Source organism: Alosa pseudoharengus, unplaced genomic scaffold (assembly GCF_046254945.1).
Source record: "Alosa pseudoharengus isolate Yale_2024_CS ecotype anadromous, Long Island Sound unplaced genomic scaffold, YU_APseudo_1.1 YU_APseudo_1.1_scf_9, whole genome shotgun sequence".
Classification (NCBI taxonomy): Eukaryota; Metazoa; Chordata; class Actinopteri; order Clupeiformes; family Clupeidae; genus Alosa; species Alosa pseudoharengus.
The window spans coordinates 38,000,986-38,022,680 of NW_027468881.1; the positions used below are offsets into that span (position 1 = coordinate 38,000,986).

The 21,695-nt window shown below is 43.3% G+C and overlaps 1 protein-coding gene across 3 annotated transcripts in view; it reads right to left on the bottom strand.

Annotated features, from left to right (window-relative positions):
- Positions 1-6,170: 6,170 nt before the first annotated feature.
- Positions 6,171-21,695, bottom strand: part of plekhg5b (pleckstrin homology domain containing, family G (with RhoGef domain) member 5b) — a 29,869-nt gene continuing 14,344 nt past the window's right edge. For 2 of the 3 annotated variants that reach the window (XM_076276230.1, XM_076276232.1), the window contains 13 exons: positions 18,307-18,495; positions 17,658-17,825; positions 17,417-17,512; positions 15,201-15,401; positions 14,683-14,793; positions 14,412-14,561; positions 13,963-14,100; positions 13,360-13,479; positions 12,641-12,773; positions 12,420-12,535; positions 11,538-11,692; positions 9,893-10,891; positions 6,171-8,239 (listed from right to left, as the gene is read on the bottom strand). In XM_076276230.1, the coding sequence (XP_076132345.1) occupies positions 8,230-8,239; positions 9,893-10,891; positions 11,538-11,692; positions 12,420-12,535; positions 12,641-12,773; positions 13,360-13,479; positions 13,963-14,100; positions 14,412-14,561; positions 14,683-14,793; positions 15,201-15,401; positions 17,417-17,512; positions 17,658-17,825; positions 18,307-18,495 (2,586 nt within the window). In that variant the 3' untranslated portion in view covers positions 6,171-8,229. Of the gene's footprint in view, positions 8,240-9,888; positions 10,892-11,537; positions 11,693-12,419; positions 12,536-12,640; positions 12,774-13,359; positions 13,480-13,962; positions 14,101-14,411; positions 14,562-14,682; positions 14,794-15,200; positions 15,402-17,416; positions 17,513-17,657; positions 17,826-18,306; positions 18,496-21,695 lie in introns of those variants that run through there. The other variant, XM_076276231.1, reaches the window with a different exon arrangement.

Sequence of the window (21,695 nt, forward strand, 5' to 3'; positions counted from 1 at the left end):
ACATGATACAATATCCTTCTACTTTTAACAGGGCCCTAATTCTAAAGGTACACTATGCAGGTTCAGGTATTTTTGGCGACTGTAGAGCTCCCCTAGATATTTTACTCTGCTGTTGTAAATAGCCTACTTCTATGTTCAATAATGCTGAAAAGTGTTGAAATAAGTGAATTTTAGAGTTAAGGAACAGCCGGAAACATTTATGTAGAAGGCACATTCACTATTAGCCTGGCGAGCCAGACCCACATTATAATGTAGGGTCTGGGCACTCACCGTTCGCAGTGCTCAGTCCGAGGGTCGGGATAATCAGTTGTCTTTCAAATTCCCTCTGCACGCAATAGGACGCAATAGGATATTTGTTTTCAAGTAGCAGGGAATTCAAGCCAAACCGTTGCAACTCTGCCATCAATCATTATGTTAAGCCCAACAAACGACTCTTTACACGATTTCAATGCCACATTTAGTTTCGATTTCTAGAGCTCACAAGTCAACGGAGAGTTGCTAGACTAGCCCTGGCAGCAAATGTAATTTGCTGCCGCTAGGGGCGCGTCTAGATTTCTAGGCTAATTCACTATTGCATTTCAGAGGGAATCATGAAGAGGAGTGTAAAGGAAGGGGGGGGGGGGGGGGGGGGGGTATTTGAGGACATGGTATACTTGAGTAGGGGTTGAGGATGTCGAAATTGGTGGCAGTCTTTGACAAAAATTATTTTAACACCAAAACTATTACTTCTGTGTTTGTTTTATTATTATTATTATTATTATTGAATTGGAGTGTTTTCTCATTTCAGTGGTTATACAGTGGATTCAGTATGCCTACATCAAAGTCGATGATGATGACTTATACCCTTACCCAAGAGTGGCTATCCCACAACTTATACCCTTACCCTAGAATGGCTATTCCACAACTTATACCCTTACCCTAGAATGGCTATTCCACAACTTATACTCTTACCCTAAACCTAAACCTGTGCGAGTATCAACCCATACTCAGGTTTTGGTTTGCCATCATCAACCCCAACATCTTTCCCTGTGTAGCCTGTGGAATTCATTGGTAAGTGCATAGTGGCCAGTTTAGAGGGCAGCTGTCTTTCATTAGCATGAGAGGTAGAGTGATCTGACCTTTGTTGTGTTCCTTTTTTATAATGAACTTGCAACACTGAACATCTGAGCATTACCTGAGACTTCCTGAGGTTCTTGAACTATCTTGGAAGTAACAACCAGGTGTCAATTCACATTAGATGCAAACGTTGTGTACAAATATTCATCTAGTTATTCATGATTAATCCACACATGATGATTTCATTCATTTAAATCTCTCTAAAACCCAGAACCCAAACAGCCAAAACTACCAAAACAACAGTGCCCTCTATTGGTATATTTGTTTTCATCTTTTGAATCTCAGTGCACTCATTTGAGACATACACGGATGAGCCATAACATTATGACCACCTGCCTAATATTATGAAGGTCCCAGTTTACCCAGCTACCAAAATAGCCTTGACCGGTCGAGGCATTGACTCCACTAGACCTCTGAAGGTGTCCTGTGGTATCTGGCATCAAGATCTCAGCAGCAAATCCTTTAAGTCCTGTAAGTTGCGAGGCCAAGTTAACACCTTGAAATTATTGTGTTCCTCAAACCATTTCTACACAATTTTTGCTCTGTGGCAGGGCGCATTATCCTGCGCAAAGAGGCCACACATTATCCTGCGCAAACAGGCCTCTGCCATACTGTTTCTTTGAAAGGGTGTTCATGGTCTGCAACAATATTTAGGTATGTGGTACATGGTACATGGTGGTAACATCTAAATGAATGGCAGGACCCAACGTTTCCCAGCAGAACATGTGTTCCCCAGGTAAGTGATGCACACGCCCAGGACCGTTGCAAGCGGGTTGGGGGGGGGGGGTGCCTGAAACACAATTCCACCCCCCCCCCCCCACACACACACACACACACACTCACACACTTTTTGTCACGAAAATGCAGGGAGTCAAAGACATTGCAGGGAGTCAAAGACATTGAATGGGGGGGTGTGCGCAACAAGCCACTTGTTGTTTCTGTGTAGACAGGCCCTTGGTTACACTGGACACGCAACTGCGTTCTGTTCTCAGAGCATATATGCTTTCTCTGTCTATGATCTGCAGCTTTTCTCAAACTATGGGCCTACTAGAGGATCACTGGTCCGCAGAGCCGCCACGTTAAATTATCCCGGTGCTTCTCTGATCACACGTCTGATCATTTGCCGCAAGACTGAATCTTATTATGGAACCACGGACTGAAAGAAAAATAAATTAAAAGTTTCCCCAATCAGGAAATACTTCTTAATTTGGTGTCATCAACTATAGTGGCGTATGTGTGTGCGTCCCTCCCTGCGCAAGTGAAACTTAAAGGAGAATTCCGGTGTGATATTGACCTAAAGTGTGTTGAAACATGATACTGAGTGTGAACGTATGTCTCATAGCTGTTTTCGGCTTGTCCCCTGCACTCCAAAATCTGGCGCTATTTAGCCGATGCTACCAACAGGTTTTCAAAGAGGGCCGCCTCGGGCATCGGCCTAGCCATGAAAATCAATCACTGTTTTACACCATTTACGAGTCTCAAAGTAGCTCCACACTTCATTGGTAGACTTCCGAGGGCCCTGCTATTTAAAACGAGACATTGAGAACTTTGAAAAAGCACTGGTAGTTTACTTACAAGACGATTTATACAGACAGTACCTTCAGGAAGTTTACCGTTCGCCGCCATCTTGAATTTAGTCACGATAAGTCGAGCGACGAGTACGAATGAACAGGTATGATAAGGCAGGGGTTCCCAAACTTTTCCACGACAAGGCCCCCCAAATACCACTAGGTTCTGGCCAAGGACCCCCTTGATGTGTTATTAAACCCATCGACAATACTACGGCAAATGTAAAAATACATTAAGCTAATCCTAATAATTATTTTAGCCACAAGCACTTCACAATGGAGCATTCAGTGTGTAAAAATTGTGAACGATAACCAATCTCCAGGGGCCATGTTAACCCATTCCATATGCACAAATGTGCATGAACAGATACACACGCACACACATACATTCACGGTAATCATACGAATGACACAGGGGCGGAGTGGCAATCGGGACGATCGGGAGTTTTCCCGGTGGGCCGGTCTAGGTGCGGGCCGGCCCTCAGAGGTTTTACCACGGCCCTGTATTGTTCTTGCCATATACACATAAACATTTCCGCAAAAAACTCTACACTTCAATGTTCAAAGGAGTCCAACCAATATTTATACCACTCATCTCTCCCATGCTGATTTTTGTGAAGTCTTATTCAGGTGTTACAGAACTTTCATGGTCACAAATAAAAAAAAAAATGACAATTTAATTTGTTTGTTTGTTCTTAAATTAACGCAGGCCTAGGCTAGAATGGAGCAAAGCCTCCTGGGAATGGGGAATGAGTTTTTGGTTTATCCAATGAACCGATTGCAGGTCAAGTGTATTTACAGAAATGTAGGGGGATAAATGAGCGGCCCCTTGTCTAATGGCATGACCCTACAAGCGATCAAGTTCGAGGAAAACTGTTAGGCTACTGTCTATGGGGAAAACTACAGGATTTTTGACAGTCAACGGATTTGCGTGGTTGCTTGCTGTTTTACACATGGATGGAAGGCAGAGAGAAAGGTTAGCGGAGCTAAACCATTGACGTTATTGCTAGGCAGAAACTAGCACAAGCTAGTCTTATGTTATGTAGCCTATAGCCTAGCCTATGACTAATTAATGGGCCACTCAGGCTGATAAATGGTTTGTGGAACTCGTTGGAACTGTCTATATGTACGCCTTTATAGGCCTACTTTAATCTATCTATTCAAAGTGCCTGATTTTTCAATTATTTAATTACCTGTGTTATTAGGTTGACATTGTCTGTAGGCTAGGCCTTTTTTGGGTGGAACTACCATTGGGTGGAGTGCATACCCAGATATGTCCTTGCATGATGCTTGAAATTTCCATCCACCCACAGAGCTGTTTTTATACTGCACTTAAATATCTAGTTCCTCACACATTTATTGAAAGTGCCTGGTTTGTGGTTGATAGGCTTGTTGTATTGCATTGCATTAGCACTACAGTTCCTTTCTCCAAATGTAGCCTATACAGCCTAGTGTGCATGTTTGAGGGGGGTGGGGTGTTGGGAGGGAGGAGGGGGGCCGGTGCCGTCAGTATTTTCCCAGTGGATTTTAGTGCCCCACTCCGCCCCTGGTATGACACATACACACACAGTAGACATATGTACAGTACGCATGCATGCACACACAGGTGCACACACAGGTACACACAAGCACATGCACGCACGCACACACACACACAAACAACATTAACACGTACATGTACACGCACACATGAACACAATTCAAGAATTTCTCAGAATTATGAACAGGCAAGATGGGGGTGGGGTTGTATAAAATGTATTTCACATGTCTATGAAATCTATGAACTAATATAGATCCCATGGCACTTATCGCAAAGAGTAGGTGGTTCCCTGATTTGCTTTATTTATGTACACATATACATAAAGACACACACACACACACAGACACACACATAAAAACACACACACACAAAGACACGTAAACACACACACACACTACACATGCACCCACACATACAAACACACCTACATCCACAAACACTTGCACGCACTCACACACACACACACACACACAAAAACAACCACACACTCTGCACACACTCAATTACAAACACAAAAAAGGAACAAAGTAGGAAATGAACACAATTTGACAAGCGTGACTTATTTTTGTGGAAAATTGTGCTGGACTGGGCAGCGGTCATATTTTGGTCCTCCTAGGCCAGGGGTGGGCAACTAATTTCCCCAAGGGGCCACATGACAAACTGGGACTGTTGAGGAGGGCCGGACCCAAAATACCGAACTCAAGTCTGAACTCAATTCTGTTCAATTCTATTCTGTTCTTGTATAACATTAAGTAAATCATATGGTTTTGTTTACTAGTCGTAAGAACAGATGAAAATGTGAGGGAGACAAAGGAAAAACAGCAATATTTAGTCTATGTCCAGTATTTACTCCTCATTCTCGAAAAAGATTTTTTGACATTGACATTTTTTTCAGTTTTCAAAGACTGATATAAAAAAGTACTACAATAGCCTATCTATATAATTAGGCTAGGTCATGAAAATGTGAAGGAGTCAGTACAACCGATAGGCCTGTGCCACCATTTCCTCAGCAATATTTCATCATTAAATCATTACCATCATTAAATTAACTCTATGCAGAATTAGACTACGAAAATGTGGAGCAGACAATAGTAGGCTGTCATTAGTTAATCAACATACACAAAGAAAACTATTTTAAAAATATAGGCTATGTTTTTGCTTTAACTTTATGCACATAACGGTGATTGGTCAACTCGCTCTGTGTGTTGAGCCGGCTGCTTCAAGCAACCTGTGGGTAGTAGCATCATACTAGTTCGCTAACATAAGCTTTGCAAATAAACTCAGACATATTTTGGTTACAATTACGGGGTTATCCGATTGTAAACTGTCTATCTGCCAGTAACGTTTTGAAATGAACACTTCGTATCGTCAACGAGCAGCAGTAGGAGTTCGTTCTAACAACCTTTGCGGTGGTGAGCGACGCAGACATAAGAGACACAAAACTTTGAAAGGTTTACGCCGACGTAAAGGCAACTGCATTGTGTCGACGCAGAAGCATAAATTCTATTCACCAGCACATCAGTGAATGTGTTTACGTCGTATGCATCCACGCACAAATGTATGGGCGTACAAATAGCAGTCGCTTTGAAAATAAAAACAACAATATTGATTTGCATGCATTATCTCTATGCTAGGCTCTTGACTATTGTTCTTTCACGGACCTTACGCGGGCCGGTCAGGGAAAGCCCACGGGCCGGATGTGGCCCGCGGGCCGTATGTTGCCCATGTATGTCCTAGGCCCTACAGTTCTCGAGATATTCACAGAAAACTGTCTCCGGCCACCTACAGGCCAGTTGGTGTATAGTAACATAAATTAATTTATTGTGTGGCCCCCCAAAAATGTGCGGGACTGGGCTTTGTACCGCTCTGCGGTACATCTAGTTAGTAAACAGCATGCACTCAAACACCAAAATCATTCCACTTTACCGTTGCTAGATATTTGTCAACAACAGAATCCAAAACATCTTTATTTATTACAATCTGTCTTTATACTGTAGAGACAGCTACCTTTATGCTGTAATACATTTTTTATAACAAGTAATAAGTAAAGACTTTCGCGATTCAATTTCTTTCTTTTCATTTTTTTCAAACGCAACAGTCTAACATTGTTCAGAGAATGTAATTGCTAATTGCCTTTTAGCAGTAACTGAAGACATGATTAAACTAAATATACAAAGCACATTAAATAAACTAAAAATGTCTCTTTCATATGTATAAACAGCAAAGCCTTAATAAATATAACAGAAAAGTAAAAAGTATAAAAAAATAAAACAATGGATGATAGAATGGAAATGGGAAGTATAAGTTCTAAGTTCTTTTAGCAGAGCGTGTGGAATTCGTTGGGAACCACAGTTAATATCCAGCTGCATGGTTCGTGTTGTGAAGAGTTAGAAAACAGGTAGATCATTATATTTGATCCTGAGGCACCAACAGTATAGGTATAGTATAACTCGCTCACTCTGAACCATTATACAAAATCATAATACGGCCAATAGATCCCTCAGTTATATCATCAATGTGTGTACATTTGTGTACAGTGAGGTTGTAGTTGCTCTATTTCAGATAGCAATAACTTTTTTTTTTTTTTAATTATGTTAAAAGTTATTCTGCATGCCGGTATAACAACACAATTCCACTTTCATGTAATAGTTCAGTTCTCTCAAATTCTTTATCCAAGTGAAGGTGCACACATCCTATTCTATAGCCATCTGCTGTACTCCGGTCTGGGACCGGCTCTCTGCTGTGTACAAATCCAGCAGCTGGTAAATTCATTTTTGGCTGAAGTCAAGTAATTATTTTGGCTTGGATTAGCCGAAGTCCATCCAACTTCTTAATGTGCGCGCCTGCGCACACACACACACACACACGCACGCACGCATGCACACACACAGAGAGAGAGAGAGAGAGAGAGAGAGACCCTTTCACATTTATATTATGGTACATATTAATTTCCTGATTTGTAACGCATTGTGCCCTGTAGTAGTACAATTAATCCACTTGTTGACAAGTTTTAACATAGTAAAGTATTGTTGTTTGTAATTTAGCGGACGCTTTTGCAATGCAACTTACAGTGAATTAACAGCAGGGACAGTCCCCTGAAACAGCTCAGTGTTAAGTGCCTTGGCCAGGGGCACAGTGGAGGCAGCTCCTGGGACTCACAACCTTCCAGCGTTTCACTTGGAAACCCAGAAGCCTGACTAGGCCACAACCAAATTTAATATAGAATGTAGAGGGAATGTACTATGTTTGATACAGAATGTTGAAGGAAAAAGTATAAGAAGCATGGGGTAAAATTGAACCATCTACCCATGTGTCTGCTTTTCAACTATAAAAGGATAGTCAAAATGGTTTTCATAGTCACATAAATAATGTTCATTTCTAGTAAATGTGTTATACTATGGGATAAATGATGTATCAAATATCGACCATGGCAGTGGCATATTGCCACACTGGCGTAACCAACAACTGCTCAAATACAGAACACTACATTGTTTTTTGAATTTTCAAATCAAGGCACATTCCCCACAAACCAAAGGACTTCTTCAGCTACAACTCTCAATGTAGTTCAAGCTCACGCCTTGACCACTGGATGGCGCCAGAGTCCCGCAGGTCCACTCTCCTCCTCGTGGCCCTCTTCTCTTTTGCTTGTATGCCAACAGCAAGACTCATGTCCTACCAGAAGTCCATGGTTTACTTCCTCCTCAAAGGTTCCTCTTATTGTAATACCAAGGCTTGCTTTACCTCATACCGTAACTCATACAACTCTCTCTTCAATGCTACTTGTGTTTCAAAGTGCAAAATATGAGCCTGTGCTACTCTGCCTATGCAGAAAGACAAGAAATACCTTAAAGTGTGCTAACGAAACAAGGTAGCATATACAGAGAAATGAGGCTTTTACAGCAAGGCAGTCCCAGAACTCAGTTTGAAGTGCATTTGCTTTGTGTTGAACGAAGTAGTTTACACTCCGATGTGCAAGAGATGGCGTCTGGGTGCTTGTCACTGTGGCTACACCTCCCTGGAGAAAAACAATAATTATGAATGCAGAGAATAAATTAAGTTGTACTGAGCAAAAATGACAGTCAGAGCAAAGTTAATGATTTGACCTTATTTAGATGTCATTATGGGCAGACTACTTCAAATCAACTCTCGTAATTAATGTATCATTTGAAGGTAACTGACAAGGTTGCTGTGCTCTGAATGCACTAAGTTGGCATTAGCATTTTGAGCAGCATTAACATGTTTAACCGTAAGATGACTTGGGGCCTTATTATAACCATCTAAACACATGGTCTGAAGCATGCGGCACAGCTGCTACCTTTAGGGCATTTCACATCCACTTTTGCTATTTTAACAGTGGAAGAGGTGTGTGGTTCAAAAGGGTGTAACACACAATAAACCAATCAGAGTGTCATCTTCCATTCCCTTTAAAGGCCAGGTGCCCTACACCATGGATTTCTAATAACATGGCAGGTTTGCCAAAATAGCAATAACGAACACGTCTCTGCACAGGAAACTGATCTGCTTGTGATCCTGATGGACACTGTAAAAAAGGAGCTTTGATAAATCATTGTTGTGTGAACATGCACAGGGGGTCCTTCTGAATGAGAACATAGCTTACAAAGTTACGTAATTGATAACCAATGGAAATATCACTGTGATACAAAATGTAAATGCTGATGAGATCAGTCAGCCATATGCTCAACACAGACTATTCATAACCTTTAACTCTGGCTTCACTCACAATCAAACAACACAGACTATTCATAACCTTTAACTCTGGCTTCACTCACAATCAAACAACACAGACTATTCATAACCTTTAACTCTGGCTTCACTCACAATCAAACAACACAGACTATTCATAACCTTTAACTCTGGCTTCACTCACAATCAAACAACACAGACTATTCATAACCTTTAACTCTGGCTTCACTCACAATCAATCAGAGAAGGAATAATGGCTGTGTGTAACAAACAACAAAGCATCAGGTTGCATTCAACGCAACATACTAAAGAAATACCTTGCAAACCCCAAATAACCTAAATTCAATACGCAGAAAAGTCCACTTCAGATAGCCATTAAGAGTTTTTTTAAATGCAGCATGACATTGCATAATGCCCTTTATCTTAATTGCACTGACCATCATCTCTGCTATTGGAGTTTTCGCTTACACACACACTTACACACTCATACACACTTACACACTCATACACATTCATACACACTCATACACACTTACACACTCATAAACACTTACACTCATACACATTCATACACACTTACACACTCATACACACTCATACACACTTACACACTCATACACATTACACACTCATACACACTTACACACTTATTTACACACTCACACACACTTACATACTCACACACACTTACACACTCATACACACTTACACACTCATACACATTCATACACACTCATACACACTTACACACTCATACACATTCATGCACACTCATATACACTTACACACTCATAATACTCATACACACTCATACACACTCATACACACTTACACACTCATACACGCTTACACACTCATACACACTTACATACTCACACTTACACACTCATACACACTTACACACTCATACACACTCATACAGACTTACACACTCATACACACTTACACACTCATACATACTTACGAGGCAGTGAGTGTGGAGTTGAGGACCAAAGTGGTGCGTATGCGGTAAAGCTGGGCTAGCGTGAGCTTCTTATGCTGCTGACCAGGGCACTTTTTGTTGGCTGCCTCTTCCACTGAGGCAGGGTCCTTTGTGCGCTTCCCCTGACCTCCAGAGAGCCCCATGACCTCCATCTCTGTGCTGGGAAAGTCTACTTCTCCCCTGTGCCGTAAGCCCTGAGCTGTCCTCAACGCACGAGAAAGACTCCCAGCTGGAAGGCTGCGGGTCAGATGATCTTCAAACATCTCAGGCGGTGTCTGCTCACCTGTCTGTGTCTCCACTTCTCCCCCGGGGCCCAGCTCCGTCAGGCTCCTGCTGTGGCTCATCCTGCCTGGGGCCATGCGCTCTCCTAGTCCCCCCGCTGAGGCCATGCACTCTCCTAGTCCCCCTGCATGCTGCCGCTGCTTAGCGGAGGCGTCGGTGGCAGCACACCAGGCAGCAGTAGTGGAGGGGTCAGTGTGCAGGCGCTGGAGGAGGTTGTCTTCAGAGCGGGACTTGTGTGCAAGCGTCTGTAGCATCTGGACGCGCATTTGCACCGGCGCCCTCCGCCTGGGCTTCTGTGTCTGACCCGCGTGCTCACACAAGTCTTCTCCTCCCTCTGTTTGGCCCTCTTTCCTCCTCTCCTTTTGCTCTTCCTCCAGCTCAGCTCTCTCACACAGCATCACCTGCTCCTCCTCCCTATCTCTGTCCGTCTCCTCTCCCTCGTTCCTATTGGTTGGTCCCTGCAGCTCCAACATTGACTGGGGAGAGAGTGTACCATAAGCACTGTCCATGGATAAGGAGCGACTTTGTGGGTTGATCTCTGCCACACCAGTTTGTCGATCGTCTTCTGTCACGCTGGATACAAACTCCTGACCCTGGGCTTGAGGAGTCCTGTTAGGTCCAGGAGCCCTTGACCCTGCAAGAGCCCCACTGGGTTCCACTTCCATCACCGGCAGAGTTTCAGAAGAGCCTTCAGATACACTGAAAGAACACAGTGTGGAATACAAAAAAATACTAAATTATTTTGTTCATGTGAAGCAACATATTGTGTGTGTGTGTGTGTGTGTGTGTGTGTGTGTGTGTGTGTGTGTGTTTGTGTGTGTGTGTGTGTGTGTGTGTGTATGTGTGTGTGTGCGCGCGCGCGTGAGTGTTGTGCATTGTGTTTTTAAGTGAAATTGTTCAAACATGCACACATAAATATAAAGTACTATAAAAACATACATGCATATTTAACATATTCCTGGTTACTATATGATGGCGTGTGTGTGTGTGTGTGTGTGTGTGTGCAAATGCATATTTAACATATTCCTGGTTACTATATGATGGCGTGTGTGTGTGTGTGTGTGTGTGTGTGCAAATGCATATTTAACATATTCCTGGTTACTATATGATGGCGTGTGTGTGTGTGTGTGTGTGTGTGTGTGCAAATGCATATTTAACATATTCCTGGTTACTATATGATGGCGTGTGTGTGTGTGTGTGTGTGTGTGTGCAAATGCATATTTAACATATTCCTGGTCACTATATGATGGCGTGTGTGTGTGTGTGTGTGTGTGTGCAAATGCATATTTAACATATTCCTGGTCACTATATGATGGCGTGTGTGTGTGTGTGTGTGTGTGTGCACCTGGTCTGGCGAGCCTGTCGCTGCTGAAGGGAAGGGGAGCTGGCTGTAGAGTTGCTGCTCTCGTCTTCCTCTGCCTCCTCCTCTTCCTCCAGCTTCTGTTGCTGGCGCGCATGTCTCCGCTGAGCCTCCTCACTGCGTAGCCGCTTCAACTGGTTCTGTGACACACACACACACACACACACACACACACACACACACACACACACACACACACACACACATGAACACACACACACACACACACACACACACACACACACACACACACACATGAACACACACACACACACATGAACACACACACACACACACACACACCCACACCCACACACACACACACACACACACATGAACACACACACACACACACACACACACACACACACACACACACACAGACATGAACACACACACACACACATGAACACACACACACACACACACACACACACATGAACACACACACACACACACACACATGAACACACACACACACACACACACACACACACACACACACACACACACACACACACATGAACACACACACACACACATGAACACACACACACACACACACACATGAACACACACACACACACACACACATGAACACACACACACACACACACACACACACACACATGAACACACACACACACACACACACACACACACACACACACACACATGAACACACACACACACACACACACATGAACACACACACACACACACATTAGCACACATGAACACACACACACACACACACACATGAACACACACACACACACACATGAACACACATGAACAGACACATATTAGCACACAAAGCTTGGGATTACTGAGACTTTCAGAGGGAACTTTCACTGATGCTCCTACCTGCACATTACAGATAGCATCTATCCAGCTTCGCCCCTGGGTGGCGCTATTGGCCTGGAAGGAGTAGGCAGCCACAGCAATTTTGAAGTCGTTGAGGTAAATGAGCACAAATGTGCCTTAAGGAGACATAAGATTATAATACATGGGTGAATTACAGAGAGGAAAAGCCTTATAAAGGAATCGTCCTTTTATTTACGGCACAAATAAAATGTGTTTCTTACCAGGATCTTTGAGCTCTCTGCACACAACATTGTGTATGAGAAGGGGCTGCCTGATAACCTTTACTTTCTCCACACGTTTCACAGGCTTAGTGATCAGCAACAGGTCCGTGAATAGAAAACAGTACACCTCCATCTAAGGGATGGACAAACACACACACATACACACACACACACACATTGACCCTTTGAGTCTGGATATGCATCACATGTCTGTGTCTGGATTCTGATATGTTGTTCTCTAGTATAAGCATAAGCATATGTACTCTTTTGATCCCGTGAGGGAAATTTTGTCTCTGCATTTATCCCAATCCGTGAATTAGTGAAACACACTCAGCACACAGTGAACAGAAGCACACACTAATCCCGGTGCAGTAAGCTGCCTGCAACAACAGCAGCGTTCGGGGAGTGGTGTCTTGCTCAAGGGCACTTCAACCGTGCCTACTGGTCGGGGTTCGAACCGGCAACCCTCCGGTTACAAGTCCGAAGCGCTAACCAGTAGTTGTTCAGACCAGAGGTTGTAAAGTGAGAGGTTGCAGTGGTCTGTTGTTCAGACCAGAGGTTGTAAGGTGAGAGGTTGCAGTGGTCTGTTGTTCGGACTAGGGGTTGTAAGGTGAGAGGTTGCAGTGGTCTGTTGTTCGGACTAGAGGTTGTAAGGTGAGAGGTTGCAGTGGTCTGTTGTTCGGACTAGAGGTTGTAAGGTGAGAGGTTGCTTTGCTCACCTTGCTGTCCTTTCCCTCCTTCATGCGCAGTGTCCCTTCCAGGTGCAGCTGCCGAGTCTCCTCTGGGGAGGTGTCAATCATTGGGGCCATCAGGTCAAGGCGACTGAACTCCCGCAGTATCTGAAAAAGTCCACGTGTATATGCTATTCATGTTAACATTTTGCCAACTGGACAAAATGACTGATATCTTTAATATCTATTTATAGAATATTTTACATTACATTACATTACATTACATTACATTACATTTGGCTGACGCATTTTTAACCAAAGTCACTAACAACATGGTAACAGATTAAGTTAAGTAATTCTCTCAACAATTTAAAAACGGTAGAGTACAGTAAGAATAAGTGCATCAGTGAGTGCTGTTTTTAAACAGTTGAGTGTCAGTTAATGACGGCTGGTAAGTGCTAGGATCAGCAAGACTTGATTATTTTATATTTTATTAAGATATGTTTTGCTAATCATTGCTTAGATTGCAAGAGTGTTGTGAATGGCTTCTGTGAGCAGAAGAAATGTATAGAAATGTCTATATGTATTGGTTTAATTGGTTTAAGCCCAGTGGGTGGTGCAGGGGTGTATGCAGTATCAGGAGGCCCTCACCCGCTCCACCTCTTCACTGTTGCCCTCTGTTGTTTCGTAGGCCTCCACCCGAGCAGAGATAGCAGCCAACTTCTGCTGCTCCTGACGCTGATGCATCTGAGCATCCACACTGTTAATGAAGCCCTCCACACACACCACCTGCGCACGTACACACACACACGCACGCACACACACGCACGCACGCACGCACGCACGCACACACACGCACGCACGCACGCATGTACACACACACACACGCGCACGCACACGCACACGTACACGCACACGCACACGCACACACACACAGACACACATACACAGAGAGAGAGAGAGAGATTCATATATCCGCTGTCTTGTGCACACGTCCACACTCTCTCTCTCACAATCACAAAGCCACACCACTTTCTTTCTCTTTCTTTCTCTCGTTCTTTATCAATTTATCACATCGTCCCTGTCCCTCCCTTCCTCACCATCCTGTTGAGGGAGTCCCGTGCTGCAGGGTCGTCAGTCTTCTTCAGAATGCTCTTGAGCAGAAGCGGGTACTTGGTGAGTCTCTGATGAGGCTTCACCAGCATGTCAACAAGCTTCAGACGGTTGCACTCCTTGTGCGTTTCAGCCCACTGTTCAACACACATCAAAACAGGAGGTTGACATCACACACACACAACCCCCTCTAGACACACCCACACTCACACTCCCATTCACTGTCACACTCACACTCCCAGGCATGCGAGTACTTACTGTTACATAAATCCTAAACAGCTCATTGTCTCTGAGTAAGGTGCGTATGTTCTCCATACACGCCTCCTCCTCCATACAGTAGCGGATGTAAGGCTGGAACCTAGAGGCAAACTACACACAGACAAGTGCCATACCAAACACACACACACACACACACACACACACGTGATTATTCATCCACATGAATATGCCATTACATACACTACATTTATGTGCTTTTAACAAGCCATTAAGATGTCAAAGTGTAAACATTCATGCATTCTATAATCTGACTGTGTGAGATGTGGGGTAATGTATGTGTTGAAGTGTAAGCATGAGTGTGTATGTTTATGTGTGTGTGTGTGAGTGTGTGTGAGTGTGTGTGTGTGTGTGTGTGTGTGTGTGTGTGTGTGTGAGAGAGAGTGTGAGTGTGAGTGTGTGTGTGTGTGTGTACGACGTGTGTGTGTGTATGTATGTGTATATGTGTGTGTGTGTGTGTGTGTGTAGCATGTGGATGACTATGTATGAGCGGGTCTCACTGTTCTGAAGCCTGTCTGCAGGTCTATTGGGTTGAGTGGGGTTCGGAGATGTCTGGCTTTGTCAAGCGCTGGCTGCATGACCTGGGTCCAGAGCGTTGTGTGCACCCGCACTAGGTCCTGCACATTACTGAAGAGATGCACTGGCTCCACTTCACCCAGGAGCCCGCTGTCCTGCAGGTTCAGTAGCCCACACAAGAACAACTGCCCCAGAACATACAAAGAAAAGGTTTCAGCATAAAACCCTGCCAAAGAGCACAGAATAGGCCACAGCATAGAGTTCCATTTCAGACCACTCAAATGGTCCCAACATAGAGCTCCACCAGAGACTATGGTGAAGACACAGCCCACAAGCAACTTTAATCCGGCACGCAACACCTTCAAGGGGAAAACTCTCTCACTGTGTTATGTAAGCAAATGGCGAGTCTAAATGTATCCAAGGCTTTTGCTGTAACCTTACAACAGAGGGCGCTGTCCTCAATTGAAATTGTGCTAAAGACCTAAACATTACTCTTCTTTACAGTCCTGGAATGACTGACTTAACGATGTTTGATTGAAATGACAATGGCAAAGAAGAGAAAGGTGTAATAAAGAAGACATCTAAGTATTTGTGATCAGTGTCAGTTCATTTCAATACGAAGCAAGCCAAGTTATGCCACAAATTAGTCTTTCTTCAGTATGTTTAGGCATTTCTGTGTTAAATAATAGAAACAGCTGTGATAGGAGGCTCCAAGACAGTTGACAAGATTGCTTTATAAACGTAATTATATATTGTAATTTCAGGGTATGCCAGATTGACATACAAAGCTTGAAAAAAATCAGGCCTTCAAACAGGCCAGTGGACAGTGCCGCCACTCTCTACACACGCATCACACACTGTGCGTAGGGCACCAAAGGACAGAGGGAGCTCCCAGATTTCATTAATAAATAGCAGCTTTACTGCAAACTGCATTTCAATCTTCCTCGATAACGTTTGCAATGTCACCATGTTACATGCAAGGATGATACTTTTTGGGTTCTCTCAATCTCCACCCTGTAGCAGATCTACTTAATTGGGAACGCATCTTGTGCGCGCAGAAAAGAGACCAAGAAAAACTCATATAACCATTCCAATGACTAAAGCTGTGAAGTTCAGGTAAATTAAGCTAAACAAACTGCATAGTTCCCCTTTAAGAGCATTGTGTCTATACAACTGTCCAAATGATCTTTTGCCAGCTCCATTCATATTCTAGTCCCTTTTCCAAATCACAGTGAGTGCAGCCTACAGTATGTCATAATGCCCTGGCTCTTACAGTTTATAACAGGTCAGTAGGCTAGAGGGAACCAGGTAATTGCTCAATCTACTCCAGTCTCATCTTTGTTGCCTTCATGATTTCCTTTTAAAAGCTTCTTATATTAAAAAGTAGATATCTCTCTCTCTCTGCCTCTCTCTCTCTCCCTCTCTCTCGTGCCCGCTCAGATAGCTCACAGATAAACGGAGAAGCATAACGTTCAAGTTAGATCGTAATGGAGATTGCGAGAGAACCTGAAATGCTGCTGTTGGTGCATATTGCCATTGTAAACACTCTCTAAGAAGATTAAAAATGAGTTTACAGTAAAGCTATTGGCTACATTTTGGTGGCACCTCCCTTGGTGCCCTATGCACAGTGTGTGATGTGCATGGTGGTAGTAGCAGCACTTCTATCAATTTAGCTCAAACAAACAAGGCGTGTAAACAAGAGCTGGCAAAAGGACATTATGAGAATGTAAAGACTCAATGCTCTTAACCCTTAAAGGTGTAGGTTTTTGAACATTCTAAGTTCCGCAACAATTGAAGGTTCTAAAATTCTATGTTGAATTCAATGAACCCAGATATTCTTTAGAATGTTAATTTCCCAACATTCCCGTCACACCAGTGTGACGGTACTCCTTTAAGGGTTAAACTGACAATACAGCAACTTGCTTAGGGCACCGAAAGGGGCAGCAGCGGCACTGGGCAAGGGTAGAAGCTAGGCATGCTGGACTTTAAAATAAGCATTTGGCATAACAGCATCACATGTGTTGTGTTTCATTCAGCCATTCAATGTGTTTCCTGTGCTTTACTTCATCAATGTCAGAATGGCCCTCTGGAGAAATATGTTTTCAACCCGTCTTAGCACTTTAGTATTTCTAATCATGTAACACCCATTACATGGTGAGATTAGAACAGTATAGTCTGGTATGGAAGGAGGTAAACGTACATCTGTGATGACTCTGAGTTTTTTGATGTAGGTGACCTCTGTGTGTAGCAGCTCCCAGATGGCCTCTTGTTGGTGGAACTGCCGCCTGCTCAGCGCCTGCAAACCAACACACAGCCACTAACAGTGAAGAGCAGGGAAATGGCAACTTGTGTAAACAGGTGTTTGAGTTGATGATGTGAGTCTTGCGATCATGTGATGTCATGTGAATGTATGGTAGTGTGTGTCTGTGCTTGTGTGCTACCTCCGGTTGGTCTAGTAGCTTTTGCCAGCTTTCCTCCATGTTCAGATTGCTGTCCTCCTCCCCCTCCCATGAGTCCTGGTGGAAGGCAAGCTGAGGGGGGACCTTTGGTAGCCCATAGTGCGAGTATGAGTAGAGTTTGTGCTGGAGCTGTTCCACACGGTCCACCTCCTACCAAAATACACAGAATTCATTATAGATTTACTGGATGCCTTAGCTGATGGTTGGATTGTGATGGCAGACACATACAGTCACACACACACACAGACAGACAGACAGACAGACACACACACACACACACACACATACCGGTACATGCAACCCATTCCTCCTCACAAACAATGTTTCTGGAAAACTGTGTGTTTGCAGTTTTTTTTGCCCATAAAGTATAATAAACGGCATTCTCACTGCTGCTCATTATTGTTGCAACATTAACATTTTTAGAGGGGAAAACATTTTAAAATGATTAGGGAAAATACAAAAATGTTAAGACAAAAGTGACTGACAGTCTGCAGGCTCCATTAAATTGGGATGACATTCTTGTTGAGAAATGCTGGTTTTACCTTAAATCAATATTAGACAAAAAGTATCACTTATCTAGCCTGTAAGGAATCAGAGTGACAGATCAGGGAAATTGAGATGGCTGTCCCACCTTGCCAAAGGTTATATTGCTGGCACCAAAGAAGACACTGAATCGGCTGGCAGCGCGGTTCTTCCAGCTCTCAGGCCCCGGAATGATGGCAGGAGGCAGAGAGCCGCCCAGCTGAGCCAATGTGTCTGGGGGGGGGATGTTGGGGTCGCCAAGAAACTCCGTCATGTTCTTCCTGTGGCGAGCCTGACCCTGAAGTGTGCAAAATGAGAGAGAGCGAGAGAGAGAGAGAGAGAGAGAGAGCGAGAGAGAGAGAGAGAGAGAGAGAGAGAGAGAGCGAGAGAGAGAGAGAGAGAGAGAGAGAGAGAGAGAGATTTATTTTGCAATCTTGAAAACCACAAAACATATGCCTGATTGCTGTTATTGGATTTCAGTCTGTTTGTCCATATCTCATCAGGCGGTTTCACTCAATTTAGACCGACAAAACTCAGCAAATCAGACCTTATCTGAATCTGAAGTCATCAACATAGGTGTTCTGCATTGAGTTCTCCAACTCTGTTTATATTACAGTGTTTACAGATTTTGATGACTGCCATTATGCGTGCAGACAATGACGTCTCTGGCTTTAGTTTGGAGGTTAAAAAGTTTGTACAGTGATCTGAACAATTGTGAAAATCATAGATAAACAGACAGGTCCACACAGCAATGAATGTGCCAGGGATGGCAGTGAGGAAGCATCTCTCCTTCCCTTTGACAAGTCAATAGTACACAGGCTAGGGAAATGATCACCATCTCTCCCTTGGGCAGCCGTGGCCTACTGGTTAGCGCTTCGGACTTGTAACCGCAGGGTTGCCGGTTCGAACCCCGACCAGTAGGCACGGCTGAAGTGTCCTTGAGCAAGGCACCTAACCCCTCACTGCTCCCCGAGCGCCGCTGTTGTTGCAGGCAGCTCACTGCGCCGGGATTAGTGTGTGCTTCACCTCACTGTGTGTTCACTGTGTGCTGAGTGTGTTTCGATAATTCACGGATTGGGATAAATGCAGAGACCAAATTTCCCCACTTACTAATTTCCCATACTTATGTCATGGAACTGTTCCCATACAGTAGATGCTACAGGGTTCCAATTAAGCCGGAAGAGATACCTAGTAGTTATTAAGTAGCTATTTATTATCAGTGAGTCTCTTAAACTCTGTGTAAGAAATTGTGAAATGAGCAGCCGTGTTGCATGTACTTGTGCTTTTCTGAACTATTTTCATGTGGAATCCTTCATGTTAAAAAACAAATTGACCTAACAACATGACCTATAGCTCTGAAGTCACCCATTGTTGCCCATTTAAAGTAGACACAGCCCCGTCCTAATCCTAACCCCAGTCAAATCAAGTCAATTTATTTTTATAGCACATTTAAAAGCAACAGCATTGCACCAAAGTGATTTACATAAAAAATAAGAAAATATCAATAGGCCAAATAAAGAAAATAACAGATGTAAAATCTCAAAGATAACAACAGATGGCCCTTGTATTAATACTAATGAAAATAAAAACAAAAATGAAAGAAAATGACAAGGAGTTAAAATAACAGAGAAAGAAAAAAAATGGGGGAGAGGTGAAGGGGTCAGGGAGTGTTAAAAGCTAGGGAGAAGAGGTAGGTCTTTAGGTTGGATTTAAACCTACAGATAGTGGGGCAGGATTTGACATCATCAGGAAGGCTAATCCAGAGCTGGGGGGCATAGACAGAGAAAGCTCTGTCACCTTTAGATTTAAGGAAAGCAGAAGGAACAGAAAGAAGACACTGGGAAGATGATGGAAGAGTGCAGTTTAGCCAACACTGGTGATATGGTCTCGTTTCTTAGATCCAGTTAACAATCTGGCTGCAGCATTTTGGACCAGCTGGAGTCTATTCAGGGTGGATTTAGTTAAACCTACATATAGTGAGTTGCAGTAATCAAGCCTTGAGAAAATAAAGGCATGGATAAGAATTTCTAAATCACTGAAAGAGAGAAAAGACTTAAGCTTTGCTATCATTCTTCGCTGGAAAAAGCTTCCCTTGACTATTGACTTGCTTATTAAACGTCAAAGATGAGTCTAGGAAAACACTGAGGTGGATATTCCACCATTTGGGGAATTACGCTCATTTTCCACCTCCCCTCGAGTTAAACAATTGATTTTTGCCTTTCTCCAGTTCATCCAGCCAGTGAGTCTGGCGATACCACATTTAGCTCCAGCCTAGCATAGATCATTGAATCATATTAGGCCATTAGCATCACACTTAAAAGTGAGCGAACTGGAGAAAGGTAAAAATCATTTTTTTAACTGGAGGGGAGGTGGTAAATGAGTGTAATTCCCCAAATGGTGGAATATCCCTTTAACAACACTGATGATTAATAGACAGAGGGCCAAGAGCCTTGCTTACAGTGTTGACAGTGCTTGGTGGTCCAAAAATTATCACTTCTGTTTTGTTGTCATTTAGCTGTAAAAAAATGTTAGCCATTCACTTTTTAATGTCATTGAGACAGAGAAAAAGGTTGCTCAATGAGCAGGGAAATTTTCAGGGGCCACAGGTATATACAATTGGGTATCATCTGTGTAGCAGTGGTAACGAATATGGTATTGATTAAAAAATGGAGCCCAGGGGAAGCATGCATAAAGAAAATAATAGAGGCCCTAAAATAGAACCCTGGGGGACACCACATTTAATAGGAGCAGATGATAGGGAAGCATTACCTAAATGCACTGAAAAGGATCTATCAATTAGGTAAGATCTGAACCAATTTAACACAGTGCCTTGCAGACCAACTTCCAGGCATTTTAAAAGGATCCTATGGTCAATGGTGTCAAAAGCAGGACTAAGATCTAGAACAGGGGTGTCAAACTCATATCAGGCAGTGGGCCAGATTTATTGGAATGAGACCTCATGGGGACCATCATTGTCATGGTAATTTTTATTTCTCTGCATTGGTATCAGAGTGTTGTTAAATGATATACTCCTTTACTATACCCACTCATGAGCAAACAAGTACAAATCATTTACTCATCATATCATGCTTTTTCTTTCTTGAAACACCCTACTTCCATGTCAGTTTTTTGGCCTCTTCTTTCCTGAGGATGGTCTGTAGTGATAGGTTTAATCAATTTATCACAGAAATTGCTTATTACAAATTGTTGAAGACAGCTGGATGTGAATATCTTTTCTTTCTAATTTTCCCTTCCTACCCAAAACATCTTGGGGGCCGTATGAAACCTGCTGGCGGGCCTGATCTAAAATAGGAATTGACCTGTGACATAACAACTTTTTCTATGATCTTTGAGAGAAAAGGCAGTTTAGATATGGGCCTATAATTTTTCAAATCCAAGGGATCAAGGCTAGGCTTCTTCAGGAGAGGTTGCACAATAAAACCAGAGGGAACCAGAGGGAACCACTCCATTGGCCACCAACTGTTAATGGTGCTCAAG